The sequence below is a fragment of the Solanum lycopersicum genome, chromosome 1 (assembly GCF_036512215.1).
Source record: "Solanum lycopersicum chromosome 1, SLM_r2.1".
NCBI lineage: Eukaryota > Viridiplantae > Streptophyta > Magnoliopsida > Solanales > Solanaceae > Solanum > Solanum lycopersicum.
In genome coordinates, this window is record NC_090800.1 from 63,201,757 (window position 1) to 63,222,708 (window position 20,952).

At 36.1% G+C, this 20,952-nt stretch overlaps 3 protein-coding genes across 3 annotated transcripts; 2 read left to right on the forward strand and 1 right to left on the reverse strand.

Moving 5' to 3' along the window:
* The first annotated feature begins 288 nt into the window (after positions 1 to 288).
* On the forward strand, positions 289 to 2,299 carry LOC112940733 (PKS-NRPS hybrid synthetase cheA-like). Its single transcript, XM_069293039.1, has 4 exons — positions 289 to 614; positions 833 to 1,042; positions 1,148 to 1,757; positions 1,833 to 2,299. The coding sequence occupies exons 1-3, from the start codon at positions 311 to 313 to the stop codon at positions 1,447 to 1,449; spliced, it is 816 nt and encodes a 271-aa protein (XP_069149140.1). The 5' UTR covers positions 289 to 310; the 3' UTR covers positions 1,450 to 1,757; positions 1,833 to 2,299.
* LOC101254630 (uncharacterized) lies at positions 1,551 to 2,276 on the forward strand. The gene is made up of 2 exons (XM_004229041.2): positions 1,551 to 1,757; positions 1,833 to 2,276. Exons 1-2 carry the CDS (start codon positions 1,551 to 1,553, stop codon positions 2,274 to 2,276), a joined length of 651 nt encoding a protein of 216 aa, XP_004229089.2.
* A 12,775-nt stretch (positions 2,300 to 15,074) lies between the features above and the next one.
* LOC138344279 (protein pxr1-like) lies at positions 15,075 to 16,053 on the reverse strand. Its single transcript, XM_069294709.1, has 2 exons — positions 15,631 to 16,053; positions 15,075 to 15,158 (listed from the first exon to the last, which is right to left on the reverse strand). The coding sequence occupies exons 1-2, from the start codon at positions 16,051 to 16,053 to the stop codon at positions 15,075 to 15,077; spliced, it is 507 nt and encodes a 168-aa protein (XP_069150810.1).
* Between the last annotated feature and the right edge of the window lie 4,899 nt (positions 16,054 to 20,952).

The following is a 20,952-nucleotide window of genomic DNA, read 5'->3' on the forward strand; positions in this document are numbered from 1 at the left end:
CGGAATGGATTTAGACGGAGTTGTCAATGATAATAGTGAAGTAGATAATGATATAATATGTGATCATTCTAATTTATTTGTAGCTGAAAATCAGATTTATAATAATAAAGAAATCCTTAAGGAGGTTATGAGGCATGTTGGAATTGTTGAGAAGTTCAGCTTTCGGGTTGCACGTTGTAATGCATCTAAGTAAGTTTAAATTTATATATTTATTTATTTTGTTTTGTTATAATGTATATATATTGTAATGTATATTTTATTAAATTCTGTAACAGTTCATCTGCATTGTATTTCTAAGAGTTGTTCTTGGATGATGAGGGCATCTAGTTTTAATAAATCTAGTTTATTCAAAGTTCGGAAGTATATTGCTCAGCATACATGTTGTGTTAGAGAAAGAGTTTATGTCATACGTCAAGGGATAACTGACGTTGTAGCTGTATTGATAATGGATAATTATATTGATCCATCTAAGGTATATACTCCAAAAGATGTAGCTGATGATATGTTGAAATTGCATGGTGTTTCATTGACATACATACAGGCATGGAGAGCTAAAGAAAAAGCAGTAAAGTTGGTGCGAGGAGATCCAGCAGAATCTTATGCAAGATTACCTGGTAATTTCGAATATAATGATAAATTTAAACATTTGTTTATTTTGTTGTGTATTAACAGTTTCATGTATTATTTATGTATAAGATATGTATTTTTTATGTATGATTTGGGCTGTTATTTTCAGGTAATTTCGAAAATAAATTTATACAGTAACAGTTATGTGTATTTTTTATGCATAAACTATGTATTTTTTATGTATGAATTGGACTGTTATTTTCAGGTTATTTTTACATTTTGGAGCAAACATATCCAGGATCTGTTTTGAAAATAAAAAGGAATGAAGATGATACATTTTTATATGCATTTTTTGCTTTAGAAGCATGTATTAAGGGCTGGGAATATTGTAGGCCAATTGTAGTTGTTGATGGTGCTGCATTAAAATGTTCATATGGTGGTACAATGTTAACTGCAAGCACATTGGATCCGGGAGGTAAAATATTAGCCTATATAATTTTCTAATTATATAATATAATGAAAAAGTATATGAATGATATTTTTTATTTGTGTGATATTTTTTTAAAAAATTAATGAGCAGGTCATATACTTCCGTTGGCGTATGCGATAGTAGATTCTGAAAATGATGCTTCATGGACATGGTTCTTTGAGCAATTTAGAGAAGCATATGGAGTTAGACAAAATATGTGTTTTATGTCAGACAGAAATGAAAGCATATGGAAAGGGACAACAAATGTATATCCTGAATCAGAACATTATGCATGCATATGGCATTTATCAGTCAATGTTTTGAAGAATTTCAATAGAAATACTGAAGATTTGAAGATGTTGTTCTTTCATTGGCAAAAGCTTATACAAAACAACAGTTTGAGACAATTATGAGAAGAATAGATCAGATAGATACGCGAATACAGCCATACTTGTTTGATATAGGTTATAGCAAATGGTCAAGAGCTTACTCGAATTGTAAGCGCACATGGACGATGACTTCAAACATCGCGGAGTCATTGAATAATGTTAACAGATTAGCACGGAGGTTACCGGTGATTTCACTTCTTGAGTTTATGAGGGTGACAATTCAGAGGTGGATTCACAAGCATAATGAGGAGGCTGATAAGACTACATCTAATCTGACAAAAAAATATGATGTTTATCTACAGAAAAGTATTACGTTGTCGTGCAATATGAGGGTATGTTTTTCACTATTTTATATTTTTAATTCATACTAATCTTCAGCATGTATAAAATATATTTTTTTTACACAGGTGATACCTTCAACTGTTGATCTGCATGTTGTAGCTGAAGGAGAAAAGAAATACATAGTAAATTTGAACACAAGGATGTGTAGTTGCGGAAGATTTCAACATTATGAGATACCATGTGGTCATGCGATTGCTGTTCCCCGGTACAGGAAGTTACATGAAGCAGATTTCTGTTCTGCTTTTTATAGCCACAAGAATTTCAAAGATGCTTATGTCATTCCTGTCGAGCCTATCCCGTGCGAGAGTACATGGAATATACCAAGTTATATTTCAGATCCTAAATTGATGCCGCCTGGTCCAAAAAGAGCAGCAGGAAGACCCAAACTTGAACGGTGGAAGGGATTCGCAGATGTGAAGTTCAAGAAGACAAAAAGCACATGCAGTAGATGCCATCAGGTTGGACACAATCGGAAGACTTGTTCAAATTATCCTGTACAAAAACAATGATGTCGTAATGTTAAATCTGTGTTATTGAGGCATTACATTGTTATAAATGTGTTTTTTTATTGAATAATATTAATATTCATACAAATGTCATACAGTATTCATACAGTTTTCATACATTATTCATACCAGTAATATACATACAATTTGTTTGTGTTTGTATTTTGAAAAATATATTTTATAATTTGTCATAATTCATATATTTTTCATATATCATTACTATGTACTATATATCAAATTTTAATATGACATTCATAATTCATATAATTTTCATACATGATTCATACAGTTTCATATATGTTAAAGTGAGACACATTTAGTAATAATCAGTAATAATTTATATAAAACCATCAGTAGTCAAAATTAAAATAAAAACAGAAACAAATTGTATGTATATTAGTGGTATGAATAATGTGTGTAAGATGATGATACACATTTATTAATGTATAATTGTATGATATAATTCATACATTTTTCATACAGTATTCATGCCAGTAATATAATTAATATAAGTTTCTGTTTGTATTTTGAAAGTGTATAGTATTCAATCAAAACAAATTTCAATATTACTATGTACTATATATCAAATTTTAATATGACATTCATAATTCATATGATTTTCATACATGATTCATACAGTGTTCATATATGTTAAAACTGAGACACATTTAGTAATAATCAGTAATAATTTATATAAAACCATCAAAGTATTCATAATAAAAAAACTGGGAAAATACATAATTGTTCATAAATTAAAAAAAAGTCTTTCAAATAAATTATCTATGTGCCATGAAGATTTCTACTTCCTGATACGGAATTTTGGAGTATGATAATTGGTGGTGTCCATAACTTGTTCTTTATGAGTTCGAGGTCCACCCTTCTTGCAAGCAACTGTTCCTGTAACTTCACTTTCACTGATTGTGCCTTCATCATTCTTTGATTTTCCATAATGCCAAAGTAATGTTGCATATCTTTGACGATGATATGTTGAATCAATATCAATATGTGACATATCAAAAACACCATTGCTCATGTATTCGGCAAATAGAGATGTGTATAAACCACAATCACTGTAAACAAATTGAAAAAAAAATTGTAATGAATATTAGCAATTTCAATTTAAAATGAATAAAAAATAATGTAAGAAATATACATGCTTTGAACTTTCTTCTTGTTGAGGAACATGTGTAACATTCTTGATACTTAGAGGTTCAGAGTGAGACTTCTGTTGATAATCAGGGAGATTATTCGCATACAAATTAAGCCTTTTGCCATAAAACCCTGTGCTCGTCAGAAATAAAGGAATCATGGTTGCAAGCTTATCAACGGCTTCTTTGACTTTCCTTGAATGAACAGATCCTCCCATCATCGAATCATATACATATAGACATCTACTTTTGATTCGGAATACAACAAGAAACCAATGGAATTTGTCATTGATGTTGACTGGGATGATTACTTCATCAACCCTATCTCACGGAATGTTAGCAAGCAGCTTATATCCTCTAATGCATTGTCCAACATCATGGTCCAGTGATATGCATCTCATGTCACATTGTGATTGTCTCCACTGTTTCTCAATGTTATTGTCACGATCCAAAACCGGCCGCGACTGGCACCCACACTTACCCTCCTATGTGAGCGAACCAACCAATCTAAACCTTAACATTTCAATGTAATATCAACATAAAGTAATGCGGAAGACTTAAACTCATTAACAAAAACCAATTCAATAACTATTATTTCCCAAAATCTGGAAGTCATCATCACAAGAACATCTACTTCAAATTACTAATTCTAAGAGTTTTCTAAGAAGCTAAAAATACATAAAAGCTAGTCCATGCCAGAACTTCAAGGCATCAAGACATGAAGAGGAAGATCCAGTCCAAGCTAGAAGCATTAGCTCACCCTGATATCCGGAGTAATGAAGACTGGCTAGAGTTACTGTTGAGTCGAAGATGACGGCACGTTTGCTGCACTCCACAAATAAACAAGAAGAAAACATAAAAGTAGGGGTCAGTACAAAACACGGGTACTGAGTAGATATCATCGGCCAACTCAAAATAGAAATCAATATATACCAAGTAATATCATAAAATCAACTATGATACTCAACATGTAGCAACAGCAAGTACTATATCATTAACAATTACCGTCAAGTACACACGTGAGGACTCAAGCCTCAATACCATACTCATTTGGGAATTATGTTCATTAGATTGAGTATATTAACCTTTCAAGATTCATTATCTTTATTTCTCTTGTGTCGATACGTGACACTCCGCTCCCTCATATTCATTAATCCTCTTGTGTCGGTACGTGACACTCCGATCCCCTACTACTATGTGTCGGAACGTGACACTCCGATCCCCTAAATCTACGTGTCGGTTCGTGACACCCGATCCCCTAAATCTACGTGTCGGTTTGTGACACCCGATCCCCTAAATCTACGTGTCGGTTCGTGACACCCAATCCCCTAATCTCCTTCTATCAATTCATCAAGCCTTCCTTCTTACCAAGGCATCATCAATATCATTATTTTAGTTCATCACGCCTTCTTTTATACCAAGGCCTCATCATTAACAAGAGATTAGGGTTTTGCAAGATTTGGAATTCAATAACTTCATCATGCTTATATTCACAATTATATAATTACATTCATGCAAGCATTCAATTAAGCACATAGCAGGGTTTACAATATTATCAATACATATCATTCGCTATTAAGAGTTTACTACGAATATCGTAAGAGAAACCATAACCTACCTCCACCGAAGATTAGTGATCAAGCAAGCAAATTTTCTCCAAAGCTTTGTGCTTTCCCCTTCTCGATCGGCCCTCTCTCCCTCTTCTTGTTCTTTCTATTTTCTTTATTCAAACCCTCTTTCTTTTACCCTAATTAGCATATAATAAAGAATAAAAGATGGCAATAATAACCCACTAATTAACTTAAGGTTAGCTCTTTTAACCCCCAAGTAATTAGACTTATTAACATTAACCCACTAACTTTATAATTAAAGTAGGAATAGTCCAAAACGTCCCTTAAAACGTATAAAGAAATCCGACCCAGACTGGGATTGCGCAACCTGCGACGGCCCGTCGTGCCTGCGACGGTCCGTCCTGCAGGTCGTCGCAAGGTCCAGAGAGTGGATTTCCACTGAAGGCTCTGTGACGGTCCGTCATACCTGTGATGGTCCGTCCTGCCATTTCGTTACGATGTTTAGAGAGTCGATTTCAGTACACAATTTTCAGATTTTCTAAGTGTTTTGAAAGGAGACCCTGCGACGGTCCGTCGTGCCCATGACGGTCCGTCGTGGGGTCCGTCGCCTCAGCCTATTTTTCCAGAAATAAATTCTGCTGCTCCAAAACGACTAAACAGGTCATTACAATAGATACCAATTTACCCATCGTTCGTCCCCGGACGATCACAAGAAGGAAAACAAGGGCGAAAAGGAGTACCTGTATCTGTAAACAGATGTGGGTATCTTTCTCGCATATTTGCCTCCTTCTCCCAAGTGGCTTCTTCAATGGGTCGATTCTTCCATTGAACTTTGATGGATGCAATCTCCCTTGATCTCAACTTGCGAATTTCTCTATCTAGAATGGCAACAGGTTCCTCCTCATAAGACAAATTCTCATCAAGCAAAACTGAATCCCAACGGATAATGTAGTTTCCATCCCCATGGTATCTTTTCAACATCGACACATGGAATACCGGATGCACTCCGGACAGCCCTGGAGGCAAGGCTAACTCATAAGCCACCTCCCCTACTCGCTTAAGTACTTCAAATGGACCAATATACCTTGGGCTAAGTTTACCTCGCTTACCAAACCGCATCACCCCTTTCATTGGCGAAACCTTCAACAAGACTTGTTCACCCTCCATGAACTCTAAGTCTCTAACCTTTCGGTCTGCATATTCTTTTTGCCTACTTTGCGCCGCTAGAAGCTTTTCTTGAATAGATTTTACTTTCTCTAATGAATCCCTCAAAAGGTCCGTACCCCAAGGTCTAACCTCAAATGCATCAAACCACCTAATGGGAGACCTACATCTTCTCCCATATAGTGCCTCAAATGGGGCCATATCAATGCTTGAGTGATAGCTATTGTTGTAGGAGAACTCTGCTAAGGGTAAGAAGCTATCCCACTGACCACCAAATTCTATCACACATGCACGAAGCATATCCTCCAACACTTGAATCGTTCTCTCAGACTGACCATCGGTCTGAGGATGGAACGCAGTACTAAGGTCCAACCTAGTACCCAATTCTGCATGCAATGTTTTCCAAAACTTAGAAGTAAACTGCGTACCTCTATCTGATATAATGGAGAGTGGAACCCCATGCAATCGCACCACTTCCGAGATGTAAAGTTTGGCTAACTTCTCTGCATTGTAAGTCACCTTGACCGGAATGAAGTGAGCAGACTTAGTTAACCTAACAACAATTACCCAAATAGAATCAAACTTTCCCAATGTCTTTGGAAGACCAACCACGAAATCCATTGCAATCCTTTCCCACTTCCATTCAGGAATGGGCATTCTCTGAAGTGTTTCTCCGGGCCTCTGGTGTTCATACTTTACTTGCTGACAGTTTGGACATTTGGCAATAAAATCAACAATATCGCGCTTCATTCTACTCCACCAAAAGTGTTGCTTTAGGTCACGATACATCTTGGTTGCACCCGGATGTATCGAATACCTTGAACTATGATCCTCTATCAGAATAATGTTGATCAAATTATCGACGCGGGGTACACATACCCTTCCCTTAATCCTCAGAACACCTTCCCCATCGATTGTTGCTTCTTTAGCCTCTCCTTACAACACTTTATCTCGGATCCGGATCAATTTCTCATCATTAAACTGTTTCCCCTTGATCTTGTCAAGAAAAGAAGATCTCGCCTCCACACTGGACAACAATCCTCCCTTCTCATTTACTTCTAACCTCATCAAGTCGTTAGCCAGAGTCTGAACTTCTCTAGCCAATGGGCGTCTAGAAACTTGCAAGTGAGCTAGACTTTCCATGCTTCCCACCTTTCTACTTAAAGCATCCGCTACAACATTCGCCTTCCCCGGATGATATAAAATAGTGATGTCGTAGTCCATCAGTAGTTCCATCCATCTTCTCTGTGTCAAGTTCAAATCTTTCTGAGTAAAGACATACTGAAGGCTACGATGATCCGTGTAGACCTCACACTTAACCCCATATAAATAGTGTCTCCATTTCTTTAATGCAAACACTACCGCGGCCAATTCCAAATCATGAGTTGGATAGTTACGCTCATGCACTTTTAATTATCTTGAAGCATAAGCAATCACATTCTTCTCTTGCATTAGCACTGCACCCAAACCCGAATAGGATGCATCACAATAGACAATGAAATTCTTACCTTCCACTGGCAAGGTGAGAATTGGTGCAGTAGTCAACAGAGTCTTGAGCTTCTGAAAGCTTTCCTCACACTCATCCGACCATACAAATGGAACATTCTGCTTAGTCAAGTTCGTCAATTGGAAAGCTATGGAAGAGAATCCCTTGACAAATCGGCGGTAGTAGCTAGCTAACCCAACAAAGCTCCTTATTTCTGACACATTAGTAGGTCTTACCCAATTCTTCACTGTCTTAATCTTAGAAGGATCCACCATCACTCCATCCTTAGAAACCACGTGCCCCAAGAAGGACACTGCATTTAGCCAAAACTCACACTTAGAGAACTTGGCATAAAGCTTTTTCTCCCTCAACATTTCCAATACAATCTTCAAATGCTCCTCATGTTCCTTCTTACTTTTAGAGTATATCAGTATATCATCAATAAATACGATCACGAAGAGGTCCAAATATGGCTTAAAAATCCCATTCATCAAGCTCATGAACGCAGCAGGGGCATTCGTAAGACCAAAAGACATCACTACAAATTCGTAATGCCCATACCTCGTTCAAAAAGCAGTCTTTGGCACATCCGTTACCCGTATTTTCAATTGATGATAACCGGATCTCAAGTCAATCTTAGAGAAGACACAAGCACCTTGTAACTAATCGAACAAGTCATCAATGTGAGGAAGAGGATACGTGTTCTTAATAGTTACCTTGTTCAACTGGCGGTAGTCTATGCACATCCGAAAACTCCCAACCTTCTTCTTCACAAATAAAACTTGAGCACCCCAAGGAGATGCACTTGGTCTAATGAAGCCTTTGCTCAACAACTCTTGAAGTTGGGCCTTTAACTCTCTTAACTCCGCGGGAGCCATTCTATAAGGGGGTATAGAAATGGGGCGAGTACCCGGTTCAAGATCAATACAGAAGTCAATATCCCTATCTGGTGGCATACCAGGAAGATCTGCAGGGAACACATCCAGAAACTCACGGACCACCGAAACCGACTCAATCGAAGGTACTTGGGTAGTGTCATCCTTGAGATGTGCCAAGAAAGCTAAACACCCTTTACTAACCATTTTCTTAGCACGAAAAAAGGAGATGATACGCACCGGATTGGAAGTGAAGTCACCCTCCCACACTAACGGATTTGTCCCAGGCTTGACTAATGTCACCGTTTTAGCATTACAATCCAAGATCGCAAATTGCGAAGAAAGCCAAGTCATACCCAGAATTACATCAAAATCAACCATTTCTAAGATAACCAAATCTACATAAGTGTTGCTCCCCACAAAGTTCACCAAACAAGACCTATATACCTTTTCAACTACCACAGAATCACCCACCGGAGTAGAAACACGAATAGGCATATCAAGTAATTCACAATGTAAATTTAGACCATTAGCAAATGAGGAAGATACATAAGAAAATGTGGATCCAGGATCAAACAATACAGAAGCCATGCAATCACAAACCAGAAGATTACCTGTGATAACAGCATCAGATGTCTCCGCCTTCGATCTCCCAGGGAAAGCATAACAATGGGCCCTTTCGTTTGTTTGTCCGTTGCCCCTACCATGTTGTAATGTAGTGGCTCCAGTTTTCCCATCACCCCCGCCGTTTTGGTGACCACCATTACCTCGACCACCACGTCCTCCAGAATAACGGCCTCTACCATGACCACCTCTACCTCTAGCTATTGGGGGTCTATAAATCTGTTTGGGACAATTCCTCCTAATATGTCCAGTCTCCCCACATCCATAACACTCTCTAGAGTCAAGCACAGGTCTCTCAGAGAAGTGTTGACCTGTCTGAGGTGGACCCCCAACTACAGTCTGTAGTGAAGACTGAATGGGTCGAACTGAGTAACCTCCGGAACCCTGTCCTCTAGAGTAAGAACCATTAAACTCACCTCTTTGATGTTGATGCCATGGTGAATTCATCTGGCTTCACTCCTTCCACCTCTACCACGAAATCTACCACTTCTTGGAAGGATTTTGCCGTAGCCGCTACCTGTAAGGCTGAAATCTGCAACTCTGACCTCAACCCCTTCACAAAATGACGAATCCGCTCTTGTGGACTGAAACAAAGTTGTGTGGCATATCTGGATAGTGCACTAAACTTAGCCTCATATGCATTGACCGACATCCTACCTTGCTCTAGGCTCAAGAACTCATCCCGTTTCCTATCCCTCAAAGTCCGGGGGATATACTTCTCCATAAAAAAGCTAGAGAATGAGGCCCAAGTCATAGGTGGTGCCTCCGTTGGTTGACACTCAACATGTGACCGCCACCACATTTTGGCGTTCCCTTGAAACTGATAACTCACGAACTCAACACCAAACCATTCTACTATACCCATCTTGTGTAGTAGCTCATGACAGTCAACCAGAAAATCGTAAGCATCCTCAGATTCAGCACCCTTGAAGACTGGAGGTTTCAATTTCAAGAACTTACTGAAAAGTTCATGCTGATCATTTGTCATTATAGGCCCAGTAGTAAGACGTGGAAACGTGCCTATGTCCAATGAGGCATCCATATGAGGAGCCATAGTGGTTGCATGTTGTACCTCTGAAACCGGAGGTGTTGGTGCAGAAAACACTGGAGGGACCTGACCCTGATCAGACAACCCACCAAGATAAGCGAGAACCTGATTGATCATCTCTCGGGTAGGTTGGGGTGGCAATTCCTCATTTTGCACTTGTTCAGTTTCCCCTTCCTCCCCTTCTCTTACTACTCCCTCAGTCGGTGGAGGAGTCACCGCCCTAGTATCAGATGGGCTAGGTGCTCGTCCTCTTCCTCTAGAGGACGTCCTCCCACGACCTCTACCACGGCCTCATGCCGCTACTCTTCCTCGAGCTACAGCCCCAGTGGCTGGCTCGGACGCTTCTTGTCTTGCCGATGTTGGTGTTGGCGCAGTCGTTGCTCTAGTTCTAACCATCTGCGAAATAGAGTGAAGATGGTCAGATACCAATTTGTATCACCTAGATACCAATTGGATCCAAGTAATAGCACGAAAGAAAGAATGGAATTTTCCTAAAGTCTTATAGCTTCTCAAAGAAAAGTAAAGGCGTCCCCCTACCGTTCCATAAGACTCTACTAGACTCGTTCTTGTGTGATGAGACCAATGAACCTAATGCTCTGATACCAAGTTTGTCACGACCCAAAACCGGCCGCGACTAGCACCCACACTTACCCTCCTATGTGAGCGAACCAACCAATCTAAACCTTAACATTTCAATGTAATATCAACATAAAGTAATGCGGAAGACTTAAACTCATTAACGAAAACCAATTCAATAACTATTATTTCCCAAAATCTGGAAGTCATCATCACAAGAACATCTACTTCAAATTACTAAATCTAAGAGTTTCTAAGAAGCTAAAAATACATAAAAGCTAGTCCATGTCGGAACTTCAAGGCATCAAGACATGAAGAGGAAGATCCAGTCCAAGCTAGAAGTATTAGCTCACCCTAATATCCGGAGTAATGAAGACTGGCTAGAGTTACTGTTGAGTCAAAGATGACGGCACGTTTGCTGCACTCCACAAATAAACAAGAAGAAAACATAAAAGTAGGGGTCAGTACAAAACACGGGTACTGAGTAGATATCATCGGCCAACTCAAAATAGAAATCAATATATACCAAGTAATATCATAAAATCAACTATGATACTCAACATGTAGCAACAGCAAGTACTATATCATTAACAATTACCGTCAAGTTCACACGTGAGGACTCAAGCCTCAATACCATACTCATTTGGGAATTATGTTCATTAGATTGAGTATATTAACATCTTTCAAGATTCATTATCTTTATTTCTCTTGTGTCGGTACGTGACACTCTGCTCCCTCATATTCATTAATCCTCTTGTGTCGGTACGTGACACTCCGATCCCCTACTACTATGTGTCGGAACGTGACACTCCGATCCCCTAAATCTACGTGTCGGTTCGTGACACCCGATCCCCTAAATCTACGTGTCGGTTTATGACACCCGATCCCCTAAATCTACGTGTCGGTTTGTGACACCCGATCCCCTAAATCTACGTGTCGGTTCGTGATACCCGATCCCCTAAATCTACGTGTCGGTTCGTGACACCCGATCCCCTAATCTACGTTTCGGTTCGTGACACCCGATCCCCTAATCTCCTTCTATCAATTCATCAAGCCTTCCTTCTTACCAAGGCATCATCAATCTCATTATTTTAGTTCATCACGCCTTCTTTTATACCAAGGCCTCATCATTAACAAGAGATTAGGGTTTTGCAAGATTTGGAATTCAATAACTTCATCATGTTTATATACTCACAATTATATAATTACATTCATGCAAGCATACAATTAAGCACATAGCAGGGTTTACAATATTATCAATACATACCATTCGCTATTAAGAGTTTACTACGAATATCGTAAGAGAAACCATAACCTACCTCCACCGAAGATTAGTGATCAAGCAAGCAAATTTTCTCCAAAGCTTTGTGCTTTCCCCTTCTCGATCGACCCTCTTTCCCTCTTCTTGTTCTTTCTATTTTCTTTATTCAAACCCTCTTTCTTTTACCCTAATTAGCATATAATTAAGAATAAAAGATGGCAATAATAACCCACTAATTAACTTAAGGTTAGCTCTTTTAACCCCCAAGTAATTAGACTTATTAACATTAACCCACTAACTTTATAATTAAAGTAGGAATAGTCCAAAACGTCCCTTAAAACGTATAAAGAAATCCGACCCAGACTGGGATTGCGCAACCTGCGACGGCTCGTCGTGCCTGCGACGGTCCGTCCTGTAGGTCGTCGCAAGGTCCAGAGAGTGGATTTCCACTGAAGGCTCTGTGACAGTCCGTCACACCTGTGACGGTCCGTCCAGCCATTTCGTTACGATGTTCAGAGAGTCGATTTCAGTATCCAATTTTCAGATTTTCTAAGTGTTTTGAAACGAGACCCTGCGACGGTCCGTCGTGCCCATGACGGTCCGTCGTGGGGTCCGTCGCCTCAGGCTATTATTCCAGAAATAAAATCTGCTGCTCCAAAATGACTAAACAGGTCGTTACAATAGATACCAATTTACCCATCGTTCGTCCCCGAACGATAACAAGAAGGAAAACAAGGGCGAAAAGGAGTACCTGAATCTGTAAACAGATGTGGGTATCTTTCTCGCATATCCGCTGCTCCAAAACGACTAAACAGGTCGTTACAGTTATCAACCCATGCCATAAACCAACAATCAACAGTACTGTAAGAAGTGACATTTTGGGAGTATTTTGCCTTCTTTCGGAGATAATACATTATTGTATTAATATGTTGTTTTAACAAAAAAAATGCATATCTGATCAATCACTGTTCACACATATTTCATACAGAAAATAGACATACAGAAAACATACATATATCACACATATTTCATACAGAAAACATACATATATCACATATTTCATACAGAAAATATGCATACAGAAAACATACATATATCACTGCAATAGTACATATATCACTGCAATTGTATTAATATGCTGTTTTAACCAAAAAAATACATATCTAATTCATTCATTGTTCACACATATTTCGTACATAAAATATACATACATAAAACATACATATATCACTGCAACTCAAAAACATAATATTTAGTTGAAAAAAAGGTCTTACCCTGTCCTCCCAAGGTCTGCCTGGTTGACTCATTATGTGAAAAAAATCTTTCTCTCCGATTTTGACTACGCCAAAGTCCATTTGAGGATGAAATGAGTTTTTAATCTTGGAATAAGCTGCTTTTATGTATATGTTTAAAAAAGTTTTATATTAATTTAGTAGTTTAGAAATTAATTAAAATATTTTTTATCATCGTACAAATTACTTGTCACGTCTGCTCGACACATCTTTAAAAATCCATCTATTGAACTCCTCAATCATTTCGTCTGGTACATCAAACCCATTGTGATTTTGGAATAGATGTTTGATTTGAAAGAATGTAGGTACTCTATTTGAACTGCTTTCTCCTTCGGACATTCTGATATAAGGAGAAGAGTCGTATTTACCCACATTCTTGTTTCTTGTTCGCAGATTTGGAGTCGTGGTGGCATTAAGAATCGGATCCAGGGATATTATTTGTGTCATGATAAAATCAGGATAATCGTCCAATGTTGGTGGTTTTGATTTTGACGTTGTAGATGCATCAACATTTAAACAATCATCCGTTGATTTTTGAGCTGCATATACATGAAAAAATGTTAAATAAAAAAAATTCTAAAATTTAAATTTATGTGATAAAAATGAATATATCGTACCAGCTGTGTTTGAACTTTGGACTTATTGTGGAATTGTCTCTGCAGGCTTATCTGTCGGATCATATTGTGCAGCATGATGGTTGACGTTTTCTTGAAACATGTATACATACACATATAATACACAACTAATGCAGTGAATCATACACAATTCTAATAAACTTACAACATAATATTGAGAAATACATAATACATACAGATAGTATACAAAACATGATACAATATAATCAAACACATTTCAAACAACCTTACAACAATCTTTCATACACAATATACAAATTAAAATATAAAGTATAACTAATTATGGATATTAATATTCACCAGTATCAGAAAACTTGATACAAAAAAATTTATACACAATGCATACACATTTCATACATATTTTATATATACAATGATAGTATACTGAATCATACACAATTCATACAGTGAATCTTACACATCTCATACAGTTAATCATACACAATTCATACACATATATGTACTTTTTTTTATACCCAAAAAACAGAAAATAAAAATAACATAATAAATATACCTCTGGTTGTTCTTCGGGTATTTGTTCTCCTCTTGACAATCGAATCTCATCAATTATCATTTTGGTGGAGTTATCAACATACATCTTTATATCAACCATGTGCTTGTGAACCTTATCGGTGAACATAAAAAAATTTATACATTAATAGTTTATAAAGTCATTATATTAATTATATAAAAATATGTTGGAACTTACAGTGATTTTGAGTTCTTTCAACTCTGCCTTAACCTGTTAATTAAAAAAATAAGTATTTGATATGTGTACTGTAATTTCAAAAAAAAATATGTTTATTTGAATATTTTACTTGTACCTCTGCAATATCAGCTCTCAATTCTTGAACTTTATGTTCACTGTCAACAGCACGATTTTCCGATGATCTTGGATTTTCTGAATCCTGGTGGCTGCTGGACTGATTTATAATGGTCTCGTCCATTAGATTTAACTCTTCTTCCGATAAGACAATATTTCTGAATTTATGTTGCATCAAAAAAAATGTATAATGAATTATATTGAATGTAATAACATTATAAGAAAAATACCTGATTCCCGTGAGTTCTGAAAATTGTTTTCTTCAAATCGTCAAAGAAATGATGTCATTCGGTGTCTTCTAGTTCAGTATTCTCGGTGTGCGATTTGAAACACGTATAGCAATGGTGTTGTCAAATGGATGACAACACTCATAAAACCATATCTGCAGTGAATCATACAAAATTCATACAGTGAATCATACACAATTCATACACATTTTATATATGCAGTGAATCATACAGTGAATCATACAAAATTCATACAGTGAATCATACAAAATTCATACAGTTATCATAAAATTTTAACCTATATAATTTTCTAATTATATAATATAATGAAAAAATATATAATATAATGAAAAACAATACCCAAAAACTTGATTAAAAAAAAATCATAGACATCTTATATATACAGTGAATCATACACAATTCATACAGTTATTATACACAATTCATACGATGAATCATACATAAAAAAAATTATTTATTTAAACAGAAATTTCATATAGGGAATCATACACAATTCATACATTATTTACTTTACACAAAAATTGTATTTTAACTATTTTATACCCAAATAAAAGAAAATAAAAATAACAGAACATAAAAAAAATTAAAAAATTAACTTTCACTAACCTTTGAACTTTTTTTGGGTTTAACAGTTTCTTCTTCTTCTTGTAAATGTGAAGTATCGATTTCAGATGCTCTTGGTTTTTTGGATTTTGATTTTATCAACTCTTCCACAAAATCAGATTCAGACTCTGATGATTCCTCGATTTCTTTTCCTTTCCTTTTCTTTCCTCTTTCTTTAGTCGTTTTCTCATATTCATCTTCTTTTTTCTTTTCTTTCCCTTTTCTCTTCTTCTCATTTTCCTTTGGATGTTTGTTTGTTTTTTTTTCTGTTGTTGATTTCACTGATCTAGATTTAACTTTAACAGATAAAGGTTGAGATTGTGTTTGTGATAAAATTTTGAAAGATGGAGCATGAAAATCGTCTGAACTTGCTTCTTCATTCAATCTTCTACTTTTTCTCGGGGTTTCGTTGCTTCTTTTAGACATTGTACGGTTTGTTTATCGCAAGATTTGAAGATTTGAGTGCTAAAAATGAAGATTTGAATGGAACTATTTGAGAATTCTTGAAGAAGGTGTTAAGAGAGATGAAATTTTGAGAGAGGAATTAGGCGTGCGAAAATGGTGAAAGCGTATGAAAATGGTGAAAGGTTTGATAGGCGTGCGATTGTAATGATTTTGAAAAGAAATGGGGAAGAACAAAAATTTGGGAATATAAATTTATTTATTTATTTAGATAATGTTTTACAGTTTTAAAAATAAAATTGTAATTGTTTTATATTTTGATAAAATCCCTAAAATTTTGTAGTTATCTTAAAAAAGGTAACTAAATATTATTTAATTTAAATAACTTTAATTAAGAGTTTTGTTTAAAAAAGGTAACTTAAAATAATAAGTGTAATTAACTACATTGGTTTAAATATGGTAATTGAATTATTTAAATAAGTTAATTATTATTTTAAAAAATTAATGAGAATAATATAGTATTTCTTGATATGCTATAACTTGATAATAATATGCTATAAGTAGTTTAATATTAAAAAGTTTGTTTATAACTTGATATTTAACATCTTAAATGTGTGTGTAGTGTTATTTTTATTTTAAACTTTGCTACATGTATTTTCATGCTCATTAAAAAGTGTAGTTTAATCGTTTATCACCATAACATAAAATTGGATTGTTTGAATTATAATGTGATTTTGTGCATTTTTCGTAATGAAAATAAAATTATAATTTTAAATTGCATTATTTCAAGTTAAATATTTTTTTAAAGATTAAATCAATTTTTTTAAATTCGGGATGAAAGTGATATAGTTATCATTGATATATTTTTAGATATTATATTACTTAGAAAATAATTTAAAATATAAGAGACTTAATAAATAGTCTTGTATAATATATATAAATATTAAAAATAATGTAAATCACATATTTAAAGTGCTATTATTTTTAAAAATAAAATAGAAAAATTATTATTTTTTGATGTTATATTGAATTTTAAAATAATTACAAATAATAAAAACTTAATTAACCATATCATAAAAATAATATTAAAATAATCAAAAATGAAATAGAGAGATGACTAACAGACATGAAAAATGTGGATGAGTACATGAACCGTTGATCAGTCCGCAGCTCAAGACCCTTAGGACTCTTGGATCCATCATTTGAAGTTGATCAAATGACTAACAACAACAACCATGAATAAGTCCACATATCGTCGATCAGTCTTGTCGGTGACTTTAGCAGATTTTGTGACAAGGTTTGTTTGGTAATTTCCTCATGCGTTCAACTCCTAAATTGTGTCGTTTTACCCCTAAACTACGTAGTTTTTATTAGTTTTATCTTAGTAACTTAACTTAAACGTACCCTAGCAAACTCATTCTCCAAAAAATCATCAAGTTGAATGAAAAGAAGGAGAAAGAGTCGACCAAGCCCTACTTCAAGAACACAGAGAGTTTTCATCAGTTCTAGCCTTGAAATCAATTTTTTTTTGTGAATTTTGTCACCAAGTATGTGGGATTTAACTACTGGGTCTTTTTCACCCATTAGGTCCGTATATTTCAGTAAGAATATTAATTTTCTTAATATTTTCTAGACCTAGGGTTTCCTAAAAGATAGAAATTATTTGGTTTTAGTTGTTTGAATGATCCAAATCAGATTATCATATATGTTATTAGTTTCTTGTATGATTATTTAGAATGCTAGGTATGTAGTTCTTTTAGTTCATAAATTATGCATGCTAGGTTTGAGATATACATACTTTAGCTTACAAATGTCAGATTATCAGTAATAATTATTGCATTCTCAAAGTTTGCAGGTCAGTAATTGAGTTATCCAGTACTTCAACATTTCAGTCATAATATTGCTTATATACATTCTAATTGGGAGTAGGCTTAGACCGAGTGGACTAGGCTTCAACCTACCCGACTAGTCCTAGAACTACGTGCTCTGTAGGTTTATAAGTTCCCTTTGTGGGAATTACACTTTTGTGATCACACTAGTCATGCCTCTATACCTTTGGCAGGGAATATTATTACTATTGTTAAAAGTTATAGCAGATATGAGTGTTTTAGCTTCTATAATTTATTTATTTGTCATTTTTATTATTTTAGAATTCTATCTTTTTAGTTGTTATGTTTTTGTTTACCACATTAATATTGTTTCCACTCTATTTTTTTACCAATGATTCATTAATGTATGAGAATATGTTGGGGTCTGATGTAATTATTGTTATATTGAGATGTTATTTTTGGTGGTTGTTAAAGTTTTACTTTATCCCAATGGTTTGTTCATCATAATTCTAAATAGGGAATAATCTTATCTTAGGTAGTCTTAAGGATTATTAAGGTGTGCTTGAAGAGGGTGTATGGACGATCTCTTCTTGTCTTACTTAAGTAAGTCTTAGGGTAATCTTTGGTAGGAGTGTTATATGCTTATGTGGTTTGATATGATGTAATGCTATTATGTGGGTTACTTGGAATGTGACTTATATGTGAAGTTGGTGTTAAATGTGGTTCTTATATTTATGTTATGAGGTTTTCTCCAAAAAGAGCATATTTTATACAAATGTCCTTTTAGCATGACTTTATTGCATGTCACCATACCTAGTGCATTCTAATGTACTAATTCCACATATTTTGTCTTAAAAGGTGTAGGTGACATTAGAGAGGAGTCATTGAAGTGAAGGTTGGACATTATTATTCATTCAAGCAAGTGTTGGTACGTCTTAAAGTGTTATGAGGACATAACTATGTTTAGTTTTCTTATTCAAAGATATTGTAATAAACTTAGATATTTTCTATATTGTTGATGTATGGGTCGTGACCCAAATTATTCGTGTGTTTTAGATGGCTAAACAAGACTTAGCATTTTCTATGTTTTCTATAAAAGAGTTTTTAAGATGATGTTGTGAAAACTTTTAATTCCGCACTACTTTTCATACATGTTTATGAAATGAATGATGTCTAAGGGCTTGTAGGAGACCTTAGAGAGGTCGAATACGCCTTGGGGTAACTTGAGGATGCCCTAACTTCTAGGGTATACGCTGGAGTCATGATAGTGATGATCACTCCTTGGGAGATCCCGCACACGAGAGTCGGTGGGGGGCATTAACTGTCTTAATGCGGGTGTTGCTTGGAATATAATTTAACCCTAACCTCTTTGTCGTCGTCTTGGTCATGATGTTTGCTTCAGCCCCGATGTTTATCGTGGCATGAGATGGTCGTCCACTAATGGAGATGTCTACATATTGTGTGCTGAAGTCCCCTGACTTCTCCATCTGTTTGATAATATCACCTTATAGTCCAGCCATGCTCAACTGCGTCGTGCTCGCATCCTGCCCTTGCTCTTGTGCGTCTTTCTTTTTCTGCTCGTGTAGGATGAGACCAAGGTTCTTCATCTCAGGGTACCTGGCATAGCCGTGCGATATACCGCATATGCAGCAACCATATCACCTTGTGGTCTGCGTCTTTCTATATGTGTAGTTTTGGCACCTAAACCGTTTGTTGTCCGACTTGTAGGAGTTGTGATTCTTAGGTGACCTAGGAGCCTCGACCCTGAACTCCCTATCAAGATCGGGTGACATGGATCCTCCACGTTCCACGGATCCTCCACGTTCCACACCTTCCTTGAGTGCCTTTAGCTCAGCCTTCATAGTTCCAGTTCTACTTAGTGCCTCCACGAGCAAGCACTCCAGCGAGGTGAGCCTCCTTCATGTCGAACTCAGCCTGCTGGCATCCCTATAACTATTTACGGATGTTTTCGGGCTCCTCAAGGGTGAAGTCTTCAAGAGTTTTGAACTTGCCATCAGATGCATTGATACACTGGCCTAATATCTCCATGGTCTGCCTTACTACTTCAACCCTTGCGACCCATTCTTCTCCAGCGGTGATGTTAATGGCATCATCGCCAAGTTCATCATCACTTGCTTTGGTGGTCGAAGGTGGATGAGATGTTAGCGCCTTGTTTGGTGTGGGTCGAGCAACATCTTTTCATTACCCTTTTGGTGCTTTTTTCTTGCGATTCTTCTTTCCACCATTCAGATGGACGTTGGTGGTGCTAGTGGCATTTATGTCTCGTTCATTGGCCATTCTCTTAGTATCAAACCTCGCTCTGACACTATGTTGTCATGGACTGAGAGTTTTCGCTAAATCTCTATGCGGCACTTGATAACTTACTAACTAATAATTCAAGATCTTGTAAGCTCAAGTAATCCCTTTATGTTAAATCACTAAGAAAATGAAAGGAAAGACTTAGAAAGAATAAGAGAGCTTTAAAGAAGACTTTTTGTATTGCTTGGAATGTTTTGCACTTGAGTGATGTCTTGCAAATGAATGACTACCACGAAAGGACTAAGTGCAATTAATATTTACTTTACAAGTTCCTAGATATTTACACATTGGTTATTTTTTAGAGAATTTTACATTGTCTAGGACCTTCCATAGCCTTCTTCAGAAATCTAAAGGGATCTAGAGTTTTCCGCAAGTCTCTCAACAACTCTAGGCCTTTCCGCTCCTTTTCATACGCGAAATCTGATTGGCAAGGTCGCGAGGCATCACATTAGGCTCAAATCTAATAACTTCTTGATAAAGGATTTATTCGTCCTATTGCTTCTCCATGAGGTGCTCCAATATTATTTTTTAAGAAAAAAGATGATAGTATGAGAATGTGTATCGATTATTGGCAATTGAAAAGGGTCACTATTCGGAATAAATACTCTTTACCTCGAATATATGATCTTTTTGACCAATTGCAAGGTGCATATATTTTATCTAAAATTGATCTAAAGTATGGCTACCATCAATTAAAAATTAGGCATGAGGATGTGCTTAAGACGATGTTTAGGACCTGCTATGCGCACTACAAATTTTTGGTTATGTCGTTTGG

Bases quoted from the DNA above. Each gene is read 5' to 3' on its own strand.
- LOC112940733 (XM_069293039.1), top strand. From the start codon at position 311: ATGATGAGGGCATCTAGTTTTAATAAATCTAGTTTATTCAAAGTTCGG. The intron at 615-832 runs GTAATTTCGAAT...TGTTATTTTCAG, and splicing joins ATCTTATGCAAGATTACCTG to GTTATTTTTACATTTTGGAG. The intron at 1,043-1,147 runs GTAAAATATTAG...ATTAATGAGCAG, and splicing joins AAGCACATTGGATCCGGGAG to GTCATATACTTCCGTTGGCG.
- LOC101254630 (XM_004229041.2), top strand. From the start codon at position 1,551: ATGACTTCAAACATCGCGGAGTCATTGAATAATGTTAACAGATTAGCA. The intron at 1,758-1,832 runs GTATGTTTTTCA...TTTTTTACACAG, and splicing joins CGTTGTCGTGCAATATGAGG to GTGATACCTTCAACTGTTGA.
- LOC138344279 (XM_069294709.1), bottom strand. From the start codon at position 16,053: ATGTCTAAAAGAAGCAACGAAACCCCGAGAAAAAGTAGAAGATTGAAT. The intron at 15,159-15,630 runs GTTAGTGAAAGT...GATTCACTGCAG, and splicing joins AACCCAAAAAAAGTTCAAAG to ATATGGTTTTATGAGTGTTG.